Source organism: Protomyctophum bolini (genome assembly GCF_963924005.1).
Source record: "Protomyctophum bolini genome assembly, chromosome: 22".
Classification (NCBI taxonomy): Eukaryota; Metazoa; Chordata; class Actinopteri; order Myctophiformes; family Myctophidae; genus Protomyctophum; species Protomyctophum bolini.
The window spans coordinates 5,737,466-5,761,063 of record NC_137883.1 but is presented as its reverse complement, the minus strand read 5'-3'; the positions used below and the strand labels follow the sequence as shown (position 1 = coordinate 5,761,063).

Genomic DNA, 23,598 nt, shown 5'->3' with positions numbered 1-23,598 from the left:
GTTTACACTACTCAAGATACTACACTGCACCCCTGGGCCAGTACCTCAACTGCAATGTCAGTTGTGCTAAATGAGCCCAGCTTGAAATGACTATTATTTCAAGGGCTTTCAGGGCTTTCAGTGTTCAGGACAACACTTAAAGTTCCAGTAATTCATTATAGTTATACCGGGTACTTTATCGCAATTTGTATTATTTTCAAGTAAAAGACCACACCTGAGGGAGTAGTACTACTGTTGACCCTCAGTGACCCTTGTAGGCAGGCACGGGGCCGCAGAGTGCTGACGATAATAAGAGACAGCTGATAATCACTGCATGGGGTTGAGACCCATGTGCAGTAGTGCACACTTATTCCACTCAGCCTACATCATTCCATTATGTCAAACTTCCATCAGCAATGAACTGTGGGCATAACAGAATGGATCTCATCTCTGACTCTGGCCAAAGGGACTGACATCTTTGTACCACCCCTCCATATAATATCCATTTAGCCTCTGAAAGAGATAATTGTGTTCTGAGCAGAAGGTTCACACACAACACAAACAATACAAGCACATGCTGCAACAGGAGGAGCTATTCTTCAGTATAGTGTTAAAAAAAATACATTGCTGGAATGATATACACTCTCATGATTTCTACTTCCGTTTTACCTCATTCTACATTATTTGAAAGAGACAGAGTCTACTTTGGGTGGTTAATAGCAGAGTATATTTGTATGTCTCTAAATGTTATGATGAATTGAACAAGGTGGACCCTCTTGTAAACAAGTGTCGTGCTTTATTGGGTCGTCCACTCACAGTTAACAGTTTTTTGTATTGAGTTGTGCTTGAAATGTACTGTAATTCGGCAAACTGTTACTAAATACTTCAATCAAAACGTGTTCTGCGACGTCCCAAATACAGAAAACGTCCCAAGGGTCCCGAAAGCCATATAGGTGCTAACTAGTGTGTAGTATGATATGTTGTCTCGTGCCACTGGTACATGTTCAACATGTACCAGTGGCAACATGCATATTACTGAGTAATATGCAGTGCTGAGATTTTAGCAAGGCAATTTAGGCAAGGAGGGGGTAAGTTGTCAAGCCTGTTAGTTACCAAAGATAAAGGAATGGAGGTGGCGGTGGGCATATTATGAAACAACAATGATAAGGAAAGCGATTGTCCGATACGTCAACAATAATCTCCAGACAGACAGGGACGATGAAGTCGCGACGTCTCCGCGACGCCTCTCTCTGTCTGTAAAAAAAAAAGATGTGGCAATTTGCTTGCTGGGGAAGTTAAACAGCTAAGCTAACGTGTCAACAGTCCCCAAAAAAAGCAAACAGGCTTTGGTTTCTTCTAAACTGCTAAAGCAGGCATGGTAACAGCACGTCATCAGGCCACAACACCACAAAACGGACCCCGGGCCTGGACAAAATAGTGGACGTGGTGGGCTAGTGTTTTTGTTATTGTTGTTAGTACTGATGTTTTCTTTATGGTCATCTGTCTGTCTGCCCCCAACGGCTAATGTAGCCCATACAGGCTAACTTTAGCCTGGTATGCTAGCATCGCTCAACGGGGGCGCCCCGACAAAACTATGTGTCAAACAAAATCAACATAAACATGTTCTGATCTTCGTAACTTACCCATGTCAAGAGGCTCTCACACAGCTCCATTCGATCCAAAGACTCCGACGTGGTAGTCATTGTAACTTCACGTAAACTCTAAAAGGGATTTTTGTTTTGGGGGGAAAGAGCTTTATCCACTGGCTCTGATGCGGTGTTTCTTTCTACGATATGATTCTGTTCTGAATCTGTTCGGCTCTGTAACATTGTGACGTAGAGAAGAGGCGGGTCCTGGCTCTGGTAACAGTGTGACGTATAGTGGAGGCGGGGCCCAATAGGCGGAGTCTACGTTGGATTTAAAAATCACACCAGTGTGAAGTGAGGGGCGCTAATATATTAAAGTCTAACTCATGTTGATTAGGTGATGTAATGGACTGGTGATGTAAAACAAACAGTGCCAACACAAACATTAAATGCCATTAACAATAGACAATATGACATGAGGGACAATATGACGTACATTTTCCCTTCATTGTCAATGGCGTTGCCCCTCAAAAGGGAGCTGAAAGGAGTTCAAAGGTGAACATATATAGCACATTGTTATTGTCTTGATATTACAGCGGTGTAAACAGTAGGAAATATTTCCTGCTATTTTAACAGGCTTTAAAACTCACCTTATAGATGAAAAGAAAACGTATGTAAAAAATACTATGTAATAATATAATAGGTAATATGGTAATTATCTCTGCCACTCCCAGCTCAAACCAGTTTACACACACAAACACACAAGGGTCCACGATGGTAATTAGCTTTCCTGCTTTATTATCGTTTCATCCTTTTGCCAGATATGTACAAAATGTTTATGTACAGTATATGCCTCTTGCCAGTAAAGATGTCAATAAACCAATCAAGCTTTAAAGTGTACTCTCTCTGCATCCCCAGATTCTGCTGCTGTGCATGTCTCCATCCAGTGGTTGAAAAATAAATAATTCACATAACTGAAAAAGGAATATCTGAAAGCTCTTAAAAGTATGCAGAACCGACAGCAGACGTAATAAAGAGCGAGGTGTCTCCGAAATGGTTGGTTGCAGGGCTTCTCAGTCCAATTGTTTTGCCAGAGCCTTTAGATATTTGAGCATTGGAAGGAAAGAGGACGAGGAGAGCCATAAGCAGTACCACCAAAGTGTCAAAGAGGGCCTGAAGATGTGGCTCAAATGATGCAATAGGTTCATCTTTATGAACCTATTATTTTCATTAGATTTAAATACCTATACACGAGGTACTATAATGTATACTTTTGGATGATACGAGAGTTCCTCACACAATTATATGCACATTTGAGATATGAATGAACCCGATAGATCCAGCTTGAGGGAAGACATGGCTGTGATACATTCACGACGGTCCATTTTTTAAAGTTGACAAAGAGTGTCAGATTATTGTCCAAACTGATGATATATCAGATTCTATTCAGCATAACATTTATATTTGTAATTGAAAATATACACATCTGGCTTTTTGTTTGTTATTGTATTAAATAATAAGTTTGAAATGCCTGCTTTTTAGCTGAAAACACCTGGACAGTGAGCAGTAGTGCATTTGTCCACAAGTTGTCCCCAGCAAGTGGATATCTAAAATAAACTCAGCAAAAAATGGTTCGGAACTTTGGTGCATTATGTTTCCACTTTAGTAATACCAATTGGTATTATGTTTTATATCCTTTTAATCAGTGATTAGTCACCTTTACGAGGTATAGCTTGTAAGGATCCGGCATCCATGGGATGAGAAACACAGCAAAACGTGTGGGTAACACCTCCAAAAACGATGTGGCAAAATGGCAAGTGGTTGGTATTCACCCTTGCTTTGAGTTTCTTATTGGATTGGATGATTGCACTCTCACACAGTAATGAGTTCCCTTAAGGCTCATACATAGTCTGGATTTTCGATGGTGGGGTGACCACCGAACTACAACATGACGTCACGAGCCGCGGTGAAGAGCAAACCACCGCCACCGCTCCAGCCCTTCTCTCTGTTTTCACTCACCACCGCTCAACGTTATTTCGCGGTGGTCAGCTCACCACCGAAAATCCAGACTATGAATAGGCCTTAACACTGAGTGTAAAATTAATAAAGTGTAAAAATGGCCAATATGTATAGTTTTTTTTCCTTATTACTGTGTGAGAGTGCAATCATCCAATCCACTAAGAAACTCGATTTTGGCAATTTTCTTGGAGGCGCTACCCACAAGTTTAAGCTGTGTTGCTCATCCCACGAACACCCGATCCTTACAAGCTATACCTCGTTGTAAAGGTGACCAATCTAATTTAACATACAATATCAATTGGTATTATTAAAGTGGAGAAACAATGGATCAAAGTTACATTGACAAAAAGTGATTTTTTGATATCTTGTCCACTTAGACTTGGAACTGTCTTACGTCAATCTATGCCAAAATTAACAGTGCATACTATACAAAAGCATTGAACTTTCCCCTTTTAACTCATAAATTATGGCCAGACTGTAAAAACGAATTATTTGAGGAACAAATAAACGTATCAATCAACTGCCCAGTGCCCACCTCCTTCTTCCAGGGTCTCTTTGTCCCGATACGAGTTCAAAAGTGTCCACATTTTATTAGTTAGCCAATGAGTCTCTGCGTTACCACCTCTCTATACATGATGGAGATGTAAATAAACAGGAGGAGGATGACGAAGAAGTCGTCCAAGAAGCCCAGCAGGCCGAAGAGCGCCTCAGGCACGAAGTCAAGCGGTGAAGCTAGGTAGGTGAGTGCACCGACCAGACACAGGAGGATCCGGATCCTGAACATCCAGAACAACCCGCCCACTGAAAACATCTCTCTGAAGGCATGGCGGAGCAGGGTGGGAACATCTCGGAGCCTGTCCATCACCTGGAGGGAACAGGAGACACAGGCACTTTAGTTTAGAATCATCACGATGGAACTCAAAGCAGTTGATGTGGATCTGCAAGGAAAGGATAACACGAAGAGGAGCAAGCTCCCTGTTATAAGAGGCCCACTAACTGAATTATCCTTGGCCAAGTAAAATATTTACTATTACTAGTAAAAAAAAACAGATGTATATTAGTAGTACCTGAGATATAGGCAATTCTGGAACTTTTTGTCCTGAAAACACTGGGGAATAAATTAACACTACAATCGTGCCTGTAAACAATAACTGTCAACTGAAAGAACGGTTGTGATGAACATTAGGGCTGCAAGCAACTATTGTGAATAATCACAGCTCTAACTATCGATTAGAAAAGTAAAATAGTTGATCTCTACTCTCTTTCCAGTCTCCCCGATGTACACTACAGGCCAATGAAGCAGACAAGACATCATTTTAAATTGGCCAAAAGTACACTCACAGATCGCGGCTGTCCAGAGAACCTGCGGTTGTAGTCATTGATGTCTCTAAGGATGAGCTGTGGCTGTGCCTCACCATCCGCGACCCTCTGTGGGTCGGCATGCTCATGGAAGAGAGGGAAGAGCAACGTCACCTGGAATTAAGAATGATAAGAAAAAGTGTTATTTACTAATAATAACAGGTATATCTATATCAAAGTTGGCATCCTAGTCCTACATAATACTTTTCAGCACATATCAGTACAAACCCAGCACAAATGACAATGACAATATTCCTTGACTTGGTATGTTTTTATATAATTTACACATTTTACAAGCTGTATAGCTCAGAACTAAATAAAAATAACTGTGCTACATTTGTGCCAATCTTTTTCAGTGAAAGACACCTGTTCACTTGTGCTGGCATGTGCTACATTTAGTTGCTCAAGCATGTACTGCGCTGAAAGGCGCAAAGGGTGTCAAAGCATAGGGGACCATAGCAAGCAAAACATTACACTTGTACAGTATTATTAAGTGAAGTTATTACAGGACATTTTTCGCTTTTGGTAATAATTTGATAAGCCTGTATTTGTGACCAGGACATGATGTAGGATGGCTATTAAAAACGAACCAGTCGGCCAGGAACAACAAGTGTATGGTGCTGCCGGATGAAGTTGCTAAACGCAAGTAATAAAACATTTGATATAAAAAACAAGCAGTCTCAGGACCAGTGTCAGTGTGCACAATGTAAGTATCGTTTTACTTTTGTTTTACATAACAGTTAGGGGCCTAATTTCAAGGTTTGTAGTGATAACACTTGTCACTTTGTTTTTGTAATATAATCACTCACTGTTCAGTGTTACATACAGTACATGAATCAAACAAGGTTGGAAAGAAATACATTTGGCTGTACTACAAAATAACTTCTATTCCTGTAGTCTCACCATTTGTCTGCAGATGGGGCAGTTAATAGCCCCCAGCCAAGATCCAAATCTCCAATATGCCACAATACAAGACCCTGTAGAAAAAGACAATTAGTTTCCATTAAGGTAAACGTATTCTTAAATAAACTATGTTCATACTCGCATAATTTGGAATGTGTTTATAGGTCTAAGATGGTGATTATTTTGTGAATAGAAATAACTCGGTTTCTGTGCTTATAAATGGCTGCTCTGTGATTGGTTAGAATGGAAGTACCGGTAGTTAAAATAATTATCATCCTGCTAGGGATGTTATTAGTTAATCGCTGTTGAGAAATTATTCAATTAAACGTAACAGTTAATTAATCTTATTAATTAATTTTCATTTATTTTCCTCATGCAAAGATGCCATTGCCTTTTGTATTCTTTCTGTGCATCAGCAAAATGTAGATTTTTGTGTTGTAGACATCGAGGGAAATTAAGATTCTCAGATTGATCAACTAACCGGTTAATCAATCGATAAGGTTATCAAAACATGTTATCAATTAATCGATAATTCCCATCCCAAAGTCAAAGTCGTACAATTAGTCACACACGTTACCGCAGTGACATTTGTTCTCCGCATTTGACCCATCTCTTTGGCGCGGTGAGCCGCAGCGTGCATCGCGCTCGGGAATCATTAGTTGATTTGACCCCCTAATCCAACTCATTGATGCTGAGTGCCAAGCGGGGAGGCATTGGGTCACTTTGTTGTCAAGAGTCGCCCAGAACTTAGAATTCTATACTAGGTCTTCTCCTTTTTACCCAATACACCAAAGCTCTGTGCCGAATTGGTGATTTACAAGCTCAAAGCAGTGACAGCACGTCACATTGCGAAGCGTTGTGAGCTTTTCGCCAAACATTTCTTCAAAAATAGAACGGCTATTTTTGCCCGAAGCGATTTGATGTAGGCCTTGTAGGGTAGACGGAAGAAAGCAGTCGAAGTACAGTTTTGTAAGGCCAATATATGCTTCTTCCGACGTCCAAACTGTTCTGTCCGAACTTCAGATTGGCAGTCTCAAGCCTTTCCTCGTAACCTGTGCACATCCAGATGTCCTGACTCTCCAAACTATAGAACTTCCTAAAGCCTGTCCGAACCCTGACGTCAGAATGAGTATGTATTGCGCTGAGAGTTTAAGTGGTTATCTTAGGATATTTGTATTGTCCAGCCTGGTAGTGTCTCTCTTACCACAAAACAGGTGTCCACAATTAGTCTCCACAGGCAACACAGCCTGCTGTAGACATACGGGGCAGGACATGTCTGTATAAAATTGTTGTCTAGCCTCTGATGGAGTGCTTTCATCCTGGGATGAAGGAGGAGAAAGAAAAAAACATGTATACGAGCATTTAATGTATAGGTTACAGTACTAGAAATATCTGTTTAGTACTTCTGACAAGAAATTCATGACAATAGGAATTAGTCTGTCCCTAAAAAATATTCAACATGCGTGATATTGGACGGATTTGGATTTTCCAATATACACACTACAAAAACAGTAACTTGCAAAGTTTGCAAGTTTGTCATACCCTTGTCCAGACAGGGTAATATAACCACCTAGCTACAGTAAAGTCCTATTTCTACTCCAGTTTTACCGCAGTGGTTGATAAAACTACAACATGACGTCACGGCCACGCCACGGTGATAAGCGTCTCACCGCTCACCTAAACACATCTTTCTATTTTTACTTACCACCATTTTGGTGGTCACCTTATAACCTAAAACTGGAGTATGAATAGGCCTTAAGTCTACTATCTATTCCTTGGATAAGGCTAAGTTTTAAAACTCTGCTTACCTGCTCTGACTGGAGCTGCTGTCGGACAGCTCGGACATGTTCCTGGTTCTCAGGATGAATGTTCTGCGTATCATCTCTACAAAGGTTAAATGAAAGAGAGATTATTATGCATGCATTCATTCTACTGTCTGAATTGAATGCCAACAAACTCACAATACTGATGTATTTAGTCAAATACCATTTTGATTTCAACTCTATGCTATCAAACAATACTTTTGGTCCCACAGTGCAGACTTACACAGCAGCAAACAGAACTATACTGCAAAAGTGCTTCACGTCTGCTTTGACACTATAAAAGGGAGATTTCACTTTCATGAAAACCTTTCTACTCAGGCTTATGTGAACACTCAGGGCAGTTCTTAAGTTGCGTGATTCAGTAATTAGATTCATTTTAGCTGCCCCGCCCCCTTTCTATACAAACCCATTATAACTTAAAACTCCAACTTAAAACTCCATGATAGATTCATCAAAAACACCTTTTCTGTTGATTGCTATTGTCCTTCTAATACGTGAGGGGCTGTGGTTTGTCATTTACCGTTTCAATTTATTTTTAATATTTATTTTGGAAAGTAACCTCAAGCTCCAGCTCCAAAATCAAAAATAATTATTAAAAATAAATTAAAACAGTGACAAACCACGGCCCCTCACATATTAGAAGGACAATATCAGTCAATAGAAAATAGGTTGGGTGTTTTTGATTAATCTTAAATGAATGGTTAAAATTGAGTTTTTAGTTATAATGGGTTTGTATAGGAAGGGGGCGGGGCAGCTAAAATGAAGATCTAATATCTAAATACTGACTGAAGCAACTTAAAAACTGTCTGGGATGTTCACATAAGCCTGAATAGATGATGAAATGACCAAAAGTTTTTTTGAAAGTGAAATTTGCCAACACTATTCCCATTGCTACTCATGAGAGGTCCTGTGCAATACTACAGGGATTTATTTCCCAATTAACCACATGAACCCTTGGGCCTGGGCATATTAATAATGATAGCTTGGGACCAGGCGGTGGCGAAACCGTCTGGGCACCCGACTGGTGATAGCTTGAATTTATATAGCGCCTTTCATGAGCCCAAGGACGATTTCTTTACATACAAAACAATGAAGGAAAAAAAATAAACTATGTAAGAATATGTCATAATAGGTGAGCATTCTGCGATAATATCACTACGAGCTCTTTGTGACACGCTCCTTGTAAAAGAAAAAATAATGCTTAAACTTTCATATTATTTATATGTGGGTGACTGGGTGAGAGCAATAGATCTAAGTCAATACCTGCAGAGCAGGGTCAGTAAGCCTCCCAAGAAGGCAACACTGAGCACCACCACAAACAGAACCTGGTTGCTGACTCCCTCAATGATTGTGTCCTCATCTTGGATCATGTAGTCCAATTCCCCGCAATGACTCTCCTCCATCACACACACAGTCACTCATAGCCTACAACAGTAAAGGACAAACAAAAAGTAGTCATCAAATACACTGAATGTAAGCAATTTCACAAACATAGTGGCCTATCAAATAAAGTTGTTTAAATACATCTGGCAGAAGCCCATGCGAAGTCTACAATTCAGATAGTCTATCTATGATACATTTTGGAGCTTATAGATCCGGGACGGACGTTGACAATAGTTAAAGGCCAGTCCCAGTCCACACCAATGCAACTACTAGTCACAACACAACTCATTGCAAGGTTGAAACATAACCGTTTCCAGGCCTCTTCTCTATATCCAGTTTCCACACCACGATCCTTGCTAGCCTGGCTCCAGCCCTGAATATCTAGCCAAGTGAAACGAAATGAAAATTCAGACTGACTGAGTGTCAGGCTTGCAACAGTTGCAAGGAGTTGCGAATCATTGGTGTGACGATCGACCAGCACATGTGCATATTATTTTGTTATTACTATAGTGTAGCGTTATATATCAAAGTGAATCCGTCATACTGCACATTATTTCCAAGCTCTTTTTGTTGCAGTTTGTTTCACTATTAATTTCTCAGCCAATATGTCTGAGAAAGTTTAGTGAATTATATAATTTTATTTCGAAACAACACATTTACGTAATTGCACAGCTCTTGCCAAAAGAAGGGACAAACGGTTACATAATTGCACAGCTCTTGCCAAAAGAGGGGAGATTTTTTTTTTGATTGATTGTCTTTTGAAATCTATAGAAAATCTATAGCAATCTATTTGAACAGGCAGGTAATTTACACAATTATCACAATAATAACCAAATGAACCCGCAATCCCGCAGTTAACTTGGCATAACTTGGAAGTTATTGGTTGTCATCGATTCAACAGTACGTCGGACAACAAACCAAGATCTTAAAACCGACCATACTGTTGTCAAGTTAGAAATTAGCGTTCACTATTGATTGTTTTGTCAAATACAGACAGTATTAATGAACGCTACACACTCACACACGGTCCCCGGGCTAATGTTAGCATACTGAATCTTTCATATCAGACAGACAGTAGATTATCGATTGCAAGTGACGCCAATTAATTGACGACACGTACGACACGAAATTTGTTTGGCATGTTGTCACGTACACGTTGTTATAGTGATAATGGTGTTAATGATGTTAACGGTACCTTGTAGCCTTGCTGCCCACCTGTCAGTCAGTACCACCGGCCTTGGTACTGTCTCTACAACAACACGATCACACCATAGAGTATAGTTTAGAAGAATAAAACAAAAACATATCTGGATCGAAACCAAAACACTCAATGGAGCTACTGTTTTCCGCACTCATGCAATGCAATGCATTGTGGGAGAGTCCACAAGTAGCTAACGGAGTAATCTCAATTCAATTCAAATGAGCTTTATTGGTATGAGAAAATAAACGTTTACATTGCCAAAGCAAGTGTCTAGGTCGTCCTCACATTTGCGTTCTAGTGTAGCGTAAAAAAGTGTCACAAATACAATAAAAACAGTTGAAAATGGGGGAAATAAAATACAGTTTACAGTTGGAGGGGTTACAGCATTTTGTAAACAGAGCTATGTCACATTGCATCGTTATGTTATAACAGGGTATAAAGCATTTTATTTTATTTTTTTGCAGTCACTTTGGGACAAATGGCAGCATTTTTCTCAGGACTATTTAAATAGTATACAGAAAACTCAGATTTAAGATTACAGATTACTACTTGGTACAGATAGTAGTCCTTAGGGTGGTTGTATCGGCTATCCTTCTTTTGTCACAAGTTCTCAATCGATGATTTTTGTTTTTTTAGAAGTGTCTCTAAAATAAAATTAAAATGTCATGATGAATTGAAATGAACAAGGTGCACTTGTAAACAAGTCTAGTGCTTTATTGGTCGTCGACTCACAGTTAACAGTTTTTTTTTAGTTGTTCTTGAAATGTACTGTAATTCTGCAAACTGTTAATAGATACTTCAATCAATCAACCAATCAATCAATCAATCAATCAATCAATCAATCAATCAATCAATCAATCAATCAATCAATCAATCTCAGTAAGAAGACTTGCATAAATCAGTCATATGTCGCCACCCTGTGGTTCTTACAGAGCATTGCACGTCCGTATACTTCCTGCTGTAACATTTCATTTAGGGCGGAGGAGGAGAGGCGGAAGCAGAGTAGACATTTCTCTTTCACTGACTGAGCACAAACGCTTGTATTTATCATTCAAGATGCCGGTGAGTAAAAGCCTCAAAATCTAAACAAGCATCGTTCTGCCGTGAGATTTGGTGGGGGGGATAATATTCTTATTGAAACTAACTATCTGTGGATGTCGATGATGCAGCAACATTGGATAAACTGTGGGCAAATAAATGACTCGAGCCCTCTTGCTATCCTGGTTAGCTTACTAACTAACTAACGTTAGGATGCGTGGATTATTTATCAACTGTAGATTCACAAATGTAAACAGTTTACGCAAATCAATAGGGTTACATGTGTACACTGGCCGAGTTGTACACATGGGTGGCTTGGGCTGTGTAACGTTATTTAAATTGAGCATTTTGTTCCAGGCGTACCATTCCAGCTTGTTGGATGCAGACACCAAAATGATCGGAAACATGGCTATGCTTCCACTCAAGACACAGTTCAAGGGACCTGGTCCCAAAGAAAGTATGTTTCCGTACTACGTTTCATATTCATCTATGTAATATGAAATAATAATATCAAAGAGAACACACCACAGCTGTCACTGTCAACTGTGTCAAGTAATGCGTGAACATCACACTGGTACTTTAAACCTGTACTGTATAAGTAGTGTACTATAATACAGGAATTGGGTCATTGGACAGTCCGAGGCCACAGTTTGCTGATTTCCATATGGTCTGATGTGTCCACAGTTCATCCGTTTTTATGTCGAGCTGTCAGAGTGTGTGTGTGTGTGTGTGTGTGTGTGTGTGTGTGTACACACACACACACACACACACACAAACAGGGCAGCACATCAGCAAACAGGAGTGTGTGTTCCTTGATAATGACCACTTTGTCATTTCAGCCAAAGACCAGGATATCATCGATGAGGCTATCTATTACTTCAAAGCCAATGTCTTCTTTAAGAATTATGAAATTAAGGTGAGAACAATAATCTTGGTTCCTTCCAATGCAATTGGTATGTGACTTGGTGTGACAATATGTTTTAGGGAAGTGACTGACTGGGGCCTAACAGGCCTCTATCAGCCGCTTTAAACATGAACCCAAATGTATTCTAAATCAGTAGTTCTCACACTTTCAAATGTTTAAAAAAAAATAGCAGATGTACAAGCTTGCAGCGTGGCACAAAGTGAGTGACACGCTCTTGAGCTTGTATATATGCTATTATTGAATAGCCAACGCACAAATCCAGCCAGACCCTTTATGTAGCTGTTAGCATTCAATGTCATGAATTCTCCCTATTCTTTTGTTTTTAGACAGCAGTTTTTATTTTCTTCTTTTGTAACCCTGCCACTTGGTGTCGCCTTTTGCTCAGACTGTTTCTCTGCTCTTTCTCCACATGTCTCAACTTGATTCTGCCCTCAGCAATGCAATCTTCTCATAGTTTTGTAGTAGTTAAGACATGATGGGAACTGCACTTGAAGCATGTTCATGTCATAGTTTGCAGGGAGTACACTGTGGACAAAATACTTGATTTTAACCGGTAGTGTTGTTTTTTCAGAATGAAGCAGACAGGACATTGATCTATGTCACATTGTACATATCTGAATGCCTAAAGAAGCTACAGAAGGTAAACCATGCATTAATTACATTGTATCCATCTACGTATAAGTATACAATGAACCTAGTATATTTTACTTCCAGCATAATACTGTGTTTATTTAACTCTGTGTAAACCCAAATGCATCTGTTCAATTTACTGGTACACTAAACTAAAATATGTTAGCAGAACAAACAAAACAGGAAGATGTGTTTAATCCAAACCGGGGACACCATTTTGAAGTATTGGTACAATAAATATGTGACTGATAATAGTGTTATTAATTAGTGAATTAAAATAAATAAACTGGTGGGTTAGCCTCCTTGTCACTTGGGCTGGTAAAGTGGAATTACATTGTGTGGAATTTGTATTGTTTGACTGTAATCCCATGCAATATACTCTGCATATCTTTCATGATGACGAGCGGCCAGGGAGATAATTTCCCTTTCATCTTTACCATAGATGTTTCAGAAGGTATGTATTTAAAGACCTGTAAGTCCTAGGCTTTACAGGTCTTTAAATAAATACTTTCTGAAACGTCTATGGGAAAAATGAATTGGAAATTCTCGTCTGGGGCGGGACTGCAACGCTCTATTGCGGACTTCAATTGTGATGAACCGCATTTGAATAACTGCATATTGCCTCTTTATTTGGCGAATGTGCAAAGCACATTTATGAATCGCTGCAATTCACCCTTACTTGGCTTAGGAATAGAAATTAATTAATAAATAAATCAATAAATGAGTCGCATTGTTTAGTGATATCACTCACGTATTGCTGTGCGTTGATCTTTCCAGTGCAGCTCCAGGGGCCAGGGAGAGAAGGAGATGTATACTCTGGGCATAACTAACTTTCCCATCCCTGGAGAACCTGGTTTCCCCCTCAATGCTATGTATGCCAAGCCTGTAAACAAGCAGGAGGAGGGTACGTAAAACTTGATATTCACTGTCCCTTTCTATTAGAAATGAACAGTTTCTCTACTGTAGTATATAAGTTATGAGCCAAATATGCTGTTAATTGTTGTTCTGTTGTGAGCTCTGACGTCCTGAAGGTAAGTTTGACAAGTCATGTTGTGGTGCGTAATAATGCCAACGTGAATGTCTTTCCTCATTTCAGAAACCATGAGGGCGTATCTCCAGCAGATCCGCCAGGAGACTGGTTTGAGGCTCTGTGACCGTGTGTTTGACCCTCAGACAGACAAACCTAGCAAGGTGAGAAATTGTTGGACACAGAACATTGATAAAATAAAGTCTAAATAGTTTTTTCTACTGCATTGCATAAATCTAAATTCTGTCTTCTGATTTTAAAAATAACAATCGGGGATTAGTAATCGGCACATGCACTACATCAATATACAAAATGAGTGACATTTTTTTAGTTAAGGTTTGGTTCTAAAATACTGCATCCGTGATTTGTAAGAAATAATAGTGTACGGTACATTCTCCATCTGCTCGGCTGTTTAATTGATGGAACACTATACAAACAGCTAGTCTTAACATACAACGTACAAATTCCAAATATAGTCGTGTCATACTTTATTTTAACATGCCAATGCAGTGAATGGCCTGGCTGAAAGTTGTCTTTATAACAGTGGCTTCTTTCTATATTTCTTCTCAGTGGTGGGTGTGCTTTGTCAAGAAGCAGTTCATGAACAAAAGTCTGTCGGCTCCTGGACAGTAAACAACTCATGATGTCCACTTTGTACTCTGCACATTAATTAATGGGTGGATTTTTCTTTTTTTTAATATATATATATATATCTCTTTTGTGCTTCTGGGACTGTGTGGTCAATGTGATTTTTATATTGAATACAAGGCCATGGCCAAGGGTATGTTTCAACTTGTCTGGTTGTTAATCTTTTTGAGCTGGTGCTTAATAATAAAGCAATCATAGAGATCGGAAATGAATCTGTCATATTTAATCCTGTGCCTCACATTTGAAAGTGAATAAAGTTGTTCATACTGTACAATCATGTTTTTCAACTGATTAAGGAAAAGTATAATTTAATGCAGCACTGTCATTAAATAGTTATGTAGAAATGTAACGATGTTAGTGAATATTCACACTGAGCTTTATTGCTTGTAAGAATGTACACAAACCTTTTAAATGGTTGAAATTGCACACCTAAAGACTAAAAATATCATACAAGGAGCGTTACATGACATCACCTAGATCAGTGGGTTTTCAAACTTTTGCCTAAAACACACCAATGGGCAAGTTAAAATATCATGGCATGACTTCATACTAGCAGTTGTGCAAGATTAACATGCCCAAACTGTGCACAGCAACTTTTAGATCTTTGTTTATGTATATTGATTTTGCCTCTTAGGATTAGGAAATGACTGTTATGTCAATTATAAAATTTAATAGTTGTGTATACAGATTGAAAAGTGTCTCGCAAACAGTTTGGGACCCACTGACCTTGACCATTTACCTGAATGGTATCGTACATTGCAGGAACAAACATGAGCTTCCCCAAGGGAATACAAAGGCAGGTAACTTAGTTTCTATACAATTCTTCATATTTACATACAGTACACAAACATAGGGCAAAACACTAGGGCTGAGATCTTTTAATATTACAAAAAATATCTGCTTCATGTCTCATGCTTGATTTTTGGTTTCTCAAAAATACATTGAGCTAAAAAAAAAAGTGGAAGCATCCCGACGTAAACTTTCATTTGCTTACAAGGAGAGAAATTAAGGCAATGTTGTGATGTTTCCCCCCTGATGAGAAGGAACACTTTCACTGCCGAGCACTTAGTCTCTCTATCACACTCAAAGCTACAAATGTTGCAAACCTGAAATTGCATAAGTGAGGACACTGTAAAGGTAGATGGCTCAGTGTTGCAGGTTGAATGAAAATATCTTCAAAAAAAAAAGAGACCATGCAGCTATATAAACAAAATAAATGAAAAGTAAACTCACCAAGACAATTGGGTAGAATAAGTGGGTGTACGTTTCTCTAGATTGTTTTTACAAATGATCACATCAGAAATGATAGGCAACTCCCTCTGTTGCAGCCAAGCCTGTGGGATAGTAGCGGCTGGTGCTGATTTTGTTCAGAAACCCAAACAAAACCAGTCAACTTTTTCAATTTTTTTCCTAAATGTTTAAAAGCTCTGGATGGTGTGCCTCCAACCAATTCAAATTTCAATGTAATTGATGGGTGATTTAGTATAACCTCATTGATTTCTGATTGTGTCATTTCCTTAGCAAGTATTTAAGTTTAATAAGGGAACAGAATCACATAAGGATTTTTTTTTTTTTTTTTTTTATCGTGTCTTGTTTTGCCACGAGATATACCCTTTAAATGAGCCACCCCTGCTTGCAAGTGTCAAGATTTACCAGTTTACTGTATCACAAAGGCTTGGGACAACGATTAGCAGCAGTCTATAAAACAACTGTAGTACTAAGCAGAATTCCATACATTGTTTTAATAGTTTAGAAATCCACCATAATCAGACCATACTACTGCCACCATCTAATGTATTTATCATTGTACAGTTGTCTGCATACAAACATCCTTAAACATAAAAAAGGGGGAGGGGGTGGGGGCAGGGACAACAACTAATTTGTTGCTATACTGGACCATACTGTAAGCGCATGTTCATGCCTGGCAATCATATTATTCAACGGTTGAGCTTTCAGTGTAACCACTACTTCAGTCCCCTTCAATTCCTATCTGGGAAAAAAACAAAACAAACATCAATCACAGTAACAAATATTTTTGGTTGGTTACATGTTGAAAAAGCCTCCATACGGTAATACTGAAATGACCATGTAGAATCTAAATGGTCATTTGGATAATCTAAATTTTAGCCAAATATTGATGTGGTTCGAAAGCAAACCTTTGCCCTCATGAAAACAACGCGTTTATGTAGGGGTGGCTAATATGATGAAGGTACATACATTGGCAATGAACAGTGCCTCATGATTTGCTTTGACGGAGGTTGTGTGCATTGTGCGTAGTCTGCAATCCACTATCACCAGTAAAAACGAGTAAACAAAATATTTGAAATTTGTCAATTCATTGCAATTCTTTCTTCCTGTAATTTGGGTTTTGTGATCATAACCTTGCGAGTTTATCATCCGTCAACGTTTGTACTTCCTGGGAGTGACGGTTGTACGGACAATATCCATAATGTACACTTCGCTCTGCATCGTTGAATAAAATGTGGACTGACTGAAGCCAGATCACGACATATCATCCACTCAAATTACCCAAGACATTCGAGGTAACTTGTATATTTACCATTTAAAATGACCACATAAAAAGATTATACAAAGATAATCTTACAAAAGACAAATCATGCAAATTCATACTCCCTTCGCAACTCACAGGGTGTTCCACAAGCATCGGCTGCTGGCTGAATAGCAAGAGTATTTAAACATTTCCAGCTACTTATTTACCCTCTCACGAGCTTCATCTCGACTCTGATCGTCCGAGGATCAACGCGCATCCAACGAATTACAAATGAAAGATCAACTGTTACACATTGCTTGTTTGTGTGTGCCTGTCACACATCTAATATAGATTTGTCTGTCTCATCAAATGTTCACTCACTTGTATTTTATTATAACGTTAATGTTGCGTGCGCGCGCGTGTGTGTGTGTGTACTGTGTACGTGTCTCATCAGTCATACTTGTATACAGTAGAGTTCAAAGACAGTCAAAATTATTTACCAGGTAAAGCATTTTTGTGCTGGTTAAAACATTTTATCATTTTTTCCCCCCACTACAACAGAACACAGCGGACCAAAATGGAAATGAGGCTTTACATTATTTGCTTATTGCTATGAGCTACTGTACTTACTTACCCTAATATGCCTTCCATCTAAGATGCTCAAAGTTCAATAAGACTTGTTTATAATTTGGTTATGGTCGCCTGCTAGAATACAGCCTAAAAGTGTGTGATAAACCATTTCATCCATTATGGGCCCATCCACCCAATCCTTTTCCCACCCCGGTTTTCGACTGGCTACCATTTCCACCCAACTGACTGTATTCACTTGTGGAACACCCTGAACTCACAGGAACATCATGTCATCAGTCAACACAAATCGCCTGACAAGTGGTGGTACTCACACTCCCAAGTTAATTAGAAAACCTAGTCAAAAGCCATCTCCTGACTTTTCCGTACACAGCGTGCAACTTTCTTCTTGAACTCTCCCCTGGGATCCTCCCTCCATTCTTTCTGCAGAGCAGAGCACAAAAAGAAAACCAAAGATATTTTGTCACAAGCACTTTTCGTTTCATAGCAGGCTACATATTTCTAAAAAAAACCAACGAAACAGACTTGACTGCTTTCAACCTGGCGTCCCTACGACGGGAATGTCATCATAGACAAAATGTTTAAAACAAAACCAGACCTACAAGCTCCCATCGCAATGCGACACATGAGCTTGTAGATCTGCTATTTTTGCTACTGTACATTAAAGCGACACTTTATTATTATTATATAGAAAAGGGCATTCATTTACAAAGCAACGTGAAACGGATCAAAATGGAGCTACAGGGTTTCTGCCCGACAGTGACAACATATCAATTATGAAAGTGCCATCAATATAGTATGAAGGAATAATGCTTTTTTTTTTGTATAGTTTATAATCCACTTCATATAAAGTATAGTGCCCAACGCAACTGAATTATAGGCTGTGTTTTAATTGCAGATATTATACATCAGGACTAACCCCAGCATACACAGCATCCAAATACAAAACCATAAAAAAGGCACTTACAGCTGCGTCTACATTGGCAGGAGATTCATCATTGGGGTCTGCCAACATGGAGATAACGCTGATCATGATGGTCTCCACTGTATGGATTGGCAGCCAACGCTCCTCTGGTTTCTCATAGCCGTATTTGTCCACTCCAGGCTCATGCAGAATTGAGATGCATACGTCGCCATTCTTTGCCACTGATAGCAAGCAAAATGGAGAAAAAAAATCAGACTATAGGATTTCTTATGTGTTCTGACTGATATGCATGCGTCGGTAGTCAAATCGGTCCAAACTTCGGTCTCAATGTCTCCCTGCCTACTGGATAACACTGGATATCCTGACTTTTAGTAAGTTAGTTTCTAGGCGGAGAAAATGTGTGTTGTTCATTACATTTCGGGCCACAAGAGAGGTCATGATTAGGACACATACACTGCACAGTATATTTCAAGACAATCTGGTCACTAGTTTTCAGGATATGTCCCAGAACACATATTCAGAATAAGTTAACATGAATCCAGCTTTCTTGCTTGATACCCAACCACTACAGGAGCTGTAAACCACTATATATAAATTCACAGACAGACTGCTGAGACCCGATTGTCTCTGTAATGTATACTCCCATATCCATATGATCACATTAAACCTTGATAATTACTTGAACAGATTGCGACTTCAGCGTGTTCCTGGAAAGTTACGGGTTTATTTCACATTTATGTTTGATTAGACTTAAGGTCCGTGCACACAGAGAGAGCGTTTTTCGGATTTCTAGCGGCGTTTCTCCACCGGGCTTTCTGAAAAACGCGTCCAGTGTGCAACCACCTTTAGTGTGAGGAAGAGAACAGACCGCTTGAAATATCACTAGTGGATGGATGGGGGAGCTATGTGTGGGCTGTCTTAATGTTATAACCAATAACATGTTTTTGTTTAACATAATGGTCTAGCCAGGGAGTCACATAATGGCCTAGCCAGGAAAGGATAGGCCGGGTTTACCTTACCATTGGGATGCCAGAGTTCTGTGATGAACTTCATCTTGGGAGGTCTCAAAGGGTAGTCATGGGGGAAGATCAGGTGTGCTTTGAAGAAACCTCCCTCACTGCAAATGACAAGACGACTGATCACAGTGACCCAAGGACAAGGGCGAGCAGTGTCAGTGAAATAGCAGAATATATCATTCACCGCCGTTTCATTTCAACTCACAACAGTGTATCTTGTGGACCGATGAGGACCACTTCCCACTGGTAGATGTCGTCGTCATCTATGAGACCAGCAGAGAAGCCCTCCACGGGGTTCTTGTTCAACTCTGGAACGACAATGGTCAAAGAGAGGCGCACGCACATCCACAAATTAACGGGTGCAGAATCCAAAAAAAAGTTACTAGGAAAAGAAAAGAGGCACGCCGTTTTTAAAAGCTCCCAAACAAATTATTGTATCGACAACTGAGCTGAAAACAATACAACGTTTTCGGCCTCAGGGGCCTTCTTCTCAGGTTACCTGAGAAGAAGGTAAGGTCTTTTCCTAACTCTGGAACAAAACACTTGGTTTAGGATTTAATATTGCCCCGTATACATCCTAGATATTGTCTAGGAGTTGAGATATTGTAATAAATTATAATGTTGTGAAAGACATTGTTGTCTAATCCTTTTAACGGTTACCACTTAAGCTTGCAGTGTAGAGCATATATTTTATTATTATTGCAAATATTAGATTTGTCTTTTTTTTTAAACATAGATAGAGGTCGCCCATTTAGTTAAAATAAAATAAATCCTGATATTTGATTTTGTCCATAAATCGGCTTGGTCCGAAATTAACAAACTGAAAAAAAACAAAAAAAACAAAAAAAAAACAATGTTTAATCAATCCCACATCATTTCCGAGCCTCCAAACCTGACATTGTTTAAGAGTGTGTCTCGGTCGATGTCAGAAGAGGAAAGTAAACACGTGTCTTCTAAAAGGATATATCCGACTCAGAGCTGCTCAGTCGTGACGTTATAAATATCATTAATGGACACATGGGAGTGCTGAAATACAGCAACGACTGCGGCTAACAAAGATTTAGCATTATGTTCGCATATAGTTCATTACGGACCTACGTCTTTAGGAAAACAACAATGACATAGCAGCTGTTGCCAAAATGAACACTTTAATAATAGAGATTTAGAGAACTTCTTACCTGAAAGTTGTTTACGAAGTAACAGTACTGATTGATCAGTCATGTTGTTGTGTGACTCTCTATAGCAGCGTTATAGGCGTGTTTTAAATTAAAGTAATGTCCCTCCAGTAAATACTAAAGAGCTATACGTTACTATCCGCAGCAGCAGTGTCGAACACGTTTGTTGCAGGGCCTGCTGTTGTTGGCTGGTGCTGTAATCTCCAAACAACTCAAGTTACCAGAGAGAGACTGAGGTTAACACTAACACACTGTTGTGTGCGTGTGTTTGTGAAGAACTCAAGCTGAAACAAACAAAGCGCGCATGCGCACGTTCAAGCAGTGCTTCCGGGTGCTTGCCAAGGAGTACATTGAACGAGGAGAGGTCAGGTGGTCCTATGGCTCTATTATGGGTTATCCTTGTGAAGCAACTTCACAGATATCACTACAGTCTGCCGTCTCTTCCTTCCCAGTATGTCTTGGTTGTCTTGTCAAGGAGCCCTGTTGTTATTCTCAACCACTTTAACCACAAAAAACATTGTACACATCAGCTATTTTATGAATTTGTGGGGGAAATGAAGAAAATTCTAATGGCCTAATAATAGTAAAAAAAAAAGTTTTTTTTGTGTGGCTTTCGCCTTTATTGAGGGCCCCTCCAGGTTTAATGTTTGTTTTTAGTTCAATGTCTGTTTTAAAAACGCCATACATTGACACGAAAACGCGTATTCAGGGCGGAGTCACCACCCCCCGGGTAAACTGTGATTTGCTCTCGTTCACTGCAATGCAATTTGCGGCATTTCCAAAACAATATTGCGCAGAGTAGCGATTATCAAACTTATTTGCAATGACATACGTTGAAAGATCTGTTGCCCGTGGACAAGGCACGCTACCTCCGCAAGTTAGATATTATCGGCATAGATGTTTGTCCGTATGTTATTAAGGATTGGAAAAAGTTGCATTGGCAGCCATAGAAAATTCTGCCAGGGTAAATGTCCCGGATGTGACGTTTTGGGGCGTTCCTGTCTTGTTTCGTGTCAATGTATTGACAATGAAGAGAAATTAATGTTTGTTTTTAGTTCAATGTTTGTTTTAAAATCGCCATTGACAATGAAGAGAATAGAGGGTAACAGGGTATGCGTGTGATATCATCATCATACCCGGAAGTTATGCGGGAAAGCCGAGTGGCAAACCTTGAGTTGACAACCCATACATCCAAACAGAAAGGTCCTATCTGAACAACATTAAATTCACTTTGTCACTCACTTTGCCACTCGATCTGCCATTCACTTAATTCATGCATGCGCATATACCCTCTATTTAATGTTTATTTTGACACTGTTTGTTTTACATCATCATTCTAACCCTATAGCAATTAGACTTTAATATATTAGCGCCCCTCACTTCACACAGGTGTGATTTTTTATGTCACAGACAGTATAGGCTGACAGGAAATGGGGACAGAGACGGGGGGGGACATGCATTAAAGGCCGTCGAACCCGCAGCCCACTGCCAGACTCAGAATACCATGCAGCCAAGGTGCCTGGACCGCTGAGCCACGGCCCAGGCCATAATATAGCACATTTTCCATAAAGGACCATACCATAAAACATATCTTCTCACAGCATTGGCCATATATGCCTATATATCGTTAAAACGTGTAAGATAAGCTGCTGTTATGGTGGTTCTTCTCATCAAAAGGTGTTGAGCTCATATGGATTGAGCAGAAGAAGTGTCCCAGAATAATTGTTCTAATGTGTCACATAGCGGGGCTGAGGCCTTATTATGCCCTTTCGTTTTGCAATCTGTCCTATATTAGCAAGTTGTCACCAGTTTATTCAGTGGCAATACCCATAGGACACCATGGAAGATTCCTAAAATCAACTGATGGGTTTGCCAATCCACCTTTTCTTTGGAGCAGTATACCTGCAGTAAGACGCCTGAGGGCAAGAAGCGACGGTCCTCGCCCCAAAGGGCTTTTTGAATTAGAATCCTGAATTATATATGTTTTGCTATTTTTGAATTGGAATCCTGAAAAGTATTTTTTGTTTAGTTATACTTATAGGCTATACTTATATGCTAACTTTATGAACGTAACTACAAACTATACATTGGACACAGAAAAGACAATAAAAGTGTAATAACTATAGCTACTAATATATAGACTGAAGTCATGAAAGCGAGTAATGTTTTCATTTTTGGAAATCAATTAATATATCCGTTGAACTTCAATAGCTAAATGTATAACATATAATGCTTAAAACACCAAAAGGGAAAAAATGGGTTATACAAAATCGTGGGATAAAAAATATACATTCCCGTCCAGAATAAGGTGTGATTAGATACTGTATGCATGATATACAGTAGTTGGTAATATTCAGTATAGCGTCTATAATTTCATACAATGGAGAACTAGTGATAGTAATCTACTGATAAATGTAGGTGTATAAACAGTGGTATAGTAGTAGTAAACCTTGAAAAAAATAAATACAGGTATGTTCTTATATTTTAAGTGTGTGTGTGTGTGTGTGTGTGTGTGTGTGTGTGTGTGTGTGTGTGTGTGTGTGTGTGTGTGTGTGTGTGTGTGTGTGTGTGTGTGTGTGTGTGTGTGTGTGTGTGTGTGTGTGTGTGTGTGTGTGTGCTTGACAGAACCATGCAGTAGATGGCAGTGCAAGCCACAGAGTAGACCGTTTACTCTGGTATTGGGCATTCTTTTATCATGCTGTGACTGTGAGTGAGATCAAAATAGCCACAGAAAAGCCCGTGTTGAAACATCACTCATTTGAGTAAAAAAGTATTTTTGTGGTCACAGTTATAGCCAGCTGCGTTCTTGATTAGAGCTATAGCAATCGTAGTGGAATACATCATGTGGAGGTATAGTTAATACTTGATCAAGCAAAAACATA

The 23,598-nt window shown here is 39.4% G+C and overlaps 4 protein-coding genes across 9 annotated transcripts in view; 1 reads left to right on the top strand and 3 right to left on the bottom strand.

Annotated features, from left to right (window-relative positions):
• hook3 (hook microtubule-tethering protein 3) overlaps nt 1-1,771 on the bottom strand; it is a 41,960-nt gene extending 40,189 nt beyond the window's left edge. For all 4 annotated transcript variants that reach the window (XM_080756520.1, XM_080756519.1, XM_080756522.1 and 1 more), the window contains exon 1: nt 1,623-1,771. In XM_080756520.1, the coding sequence (XP_080612646.1) occupies nt 1,623-1,682 (60 nt within the window). In that variant the 5' untranslated portion in view covers nt 1,683-1,771. The remainder of the gene's footprint in view (nt 1-1,622) is intronic.
• A 572-nt stretch (nt 1,772-2,343) lies between these two features.
• On the bottom strand, nt 2,344-10,400 carry rnf170 (ring finger protein 170). Of its 2 annotated transcripts, none has more exons than XM_080755832.1 (7): nt 10,268-10,400; nt 8,933-9,094; nt 7,655-7,730; nt 7,051-7,165; nt 5,847-5,920; nt 4,926-5,057; nt 2,344-4,449 (listed from the first exon to the last, which is right to left on the bottom strand). In XM_080755832.1, the coding sequence occupies exons 2-7, from the start codon at nt 9,070-9,072 to the stop codon at nt 4,180-4,182; spliced, it is 807 nt and encodes a 268-aa protein (XP_080611958.1). In that variant the 5' UTR covers nt 9,073-9,094; nt 10,268-10,400; the 3' UTR covers nt 2,344-4,179. The 2 variants fall into 2 exon arrangements, with proteins under 2 accessions (XP_080611958.1, XP_080611957.1); XM_080755831.1 differs by having other exon boundaries at nt 10,248-10,396.
• Nucleotides 10,401-11,224: 824 nt separating this feature from the next.
• Nucleotides 11,225-14,729, top strand: arpc3 (actin related protein 2/3 complex, subunit 3). Its single transcript, XM_080755950.1, has 7 exons — nt 11,225-11,315; nt 11,649-11,748; nt 12,131-12,207; nt 12,788-12,856; nt 13,624-13,750; nt 13,943-14,037; nt 14,444-14,729. The coding sequence occupies exons 1-7, from the start codon at nt 11,310-11,312 to the stop codon at nt 14,504-14,506; spliced, it is 537 nt and encodes a 178-aa protein (XP_080612076.1). The 5' UTR covers nt 11,225-11,309; the 3' UTR covers nt 14,507-14,729.
• Nucleotides 14,730-14,879: 150 nt separating this feature from the next.
• On the bottom strand, nt 14,880-20,994 carry LOC308309949 (ubiquitin-conjugating enzyme E2 G1-like). Of its 2 annotated transcripts, none has more exons than XM_080755952.1 (6): nt 20,720-20,994; nt 19,747-19,849; nt 19,545-19,642; nt 18,568-18,746; nt 17,915-18,023; nt 14,880-16,511 (listed from the first exon to the last, which is right to left on the bottom strand). In XM_080755952.1, the coding sequence occupies exons 1-5, from the start codon at nt 20,760-20,762 to the stop codon at nt 17,937-17,939; spliced, it is 510 nt and encodes a 169-aa protein (XP_080612078.1). In that variant the 5' UTR covers nt 20,763-20,994; the 3' UTR covers nt 14,880-16,511; nt 17,915-17,936. The 2 variants fall into 2 exon arrangements, with proteins under 2 accessions (XP_080612078.1, XP_080612077.1); XM_080755951.1 differs by having other exon boundaries at nt 14,880-16,507.
• Between the last annotated feature and the right edge of the window lie 2,604 nt (nt 20,995-23,598).

What these genes read in the sequence shown, in the direction of transcription:
- rnf170 (XM_080755832.1), bottom strand. Translation starts at nt 9,072, where the DNA reads ATGGAGGAGAGTCATTGCGGGGAATTGGACTACATGATCCAAGATGAG. An exon ending in TTGTGGACACCTGTTTTGTG is followed by an intron (nt 5,921 to 7,050) that starts GTAAGAGAGACA and finishes CTTTTTCTACAG; the next exon opens with GGTCTTGTATTGTGGCATAT. An exon ending in TCTCTGGACAGCCGCGATCT is followed by an intron (nt 4,450 to 4,925) that starts GTGAGTGTACTT and finishes TGTTCCCTCCAG; the next exon opens with GTGATGGACAGGCTCCGAGA.
- arpc3 (XM_080755950.1), top strand. An exon ending in GGGACCTGGTCCCAAAGAAA is followed by an intron (nt 11,749 to 12,130) that starts GTATGTTTCCGT and finishes TTGTCATTTCAG; the next exon opens with CCAAAGACCAGGATATCATC. An exon ending in TGTAAACAAGCAGGAGGAGG is followed by an intron (nt 13,751 to 13,942) that starts GTACGTAAAACT and finishes TCCTCATTTCAG; the next exon opens with AAACCATGAGGGCGTATCTC.
- LOC308309949 (XM_080755952.1), bottom strand. Translation starts at nt 20,762, where the DNA reads ATGACTGATCAATCAGTACTGTTACTTCGTAAACAACTTTCAG. An exon ending in AGAACTCTGGCATCCCAATG is followed by an intron (nt 18,747 to 19,544) that starts GTAAGGTAAACC and finishes GCTTGCTATCAG; the next exon opens with TGGCAAAGAATGGCGACGTA. An exon ending in CTGCCAATGTAGACGCAGCT is followed by an intron (nt 18,024 to 18,567) that starts GTAAGTGCCTTT and finishes TCTGCTCTGCAG; the next exon opens with AAAGAATGGAGGGAGGATCC.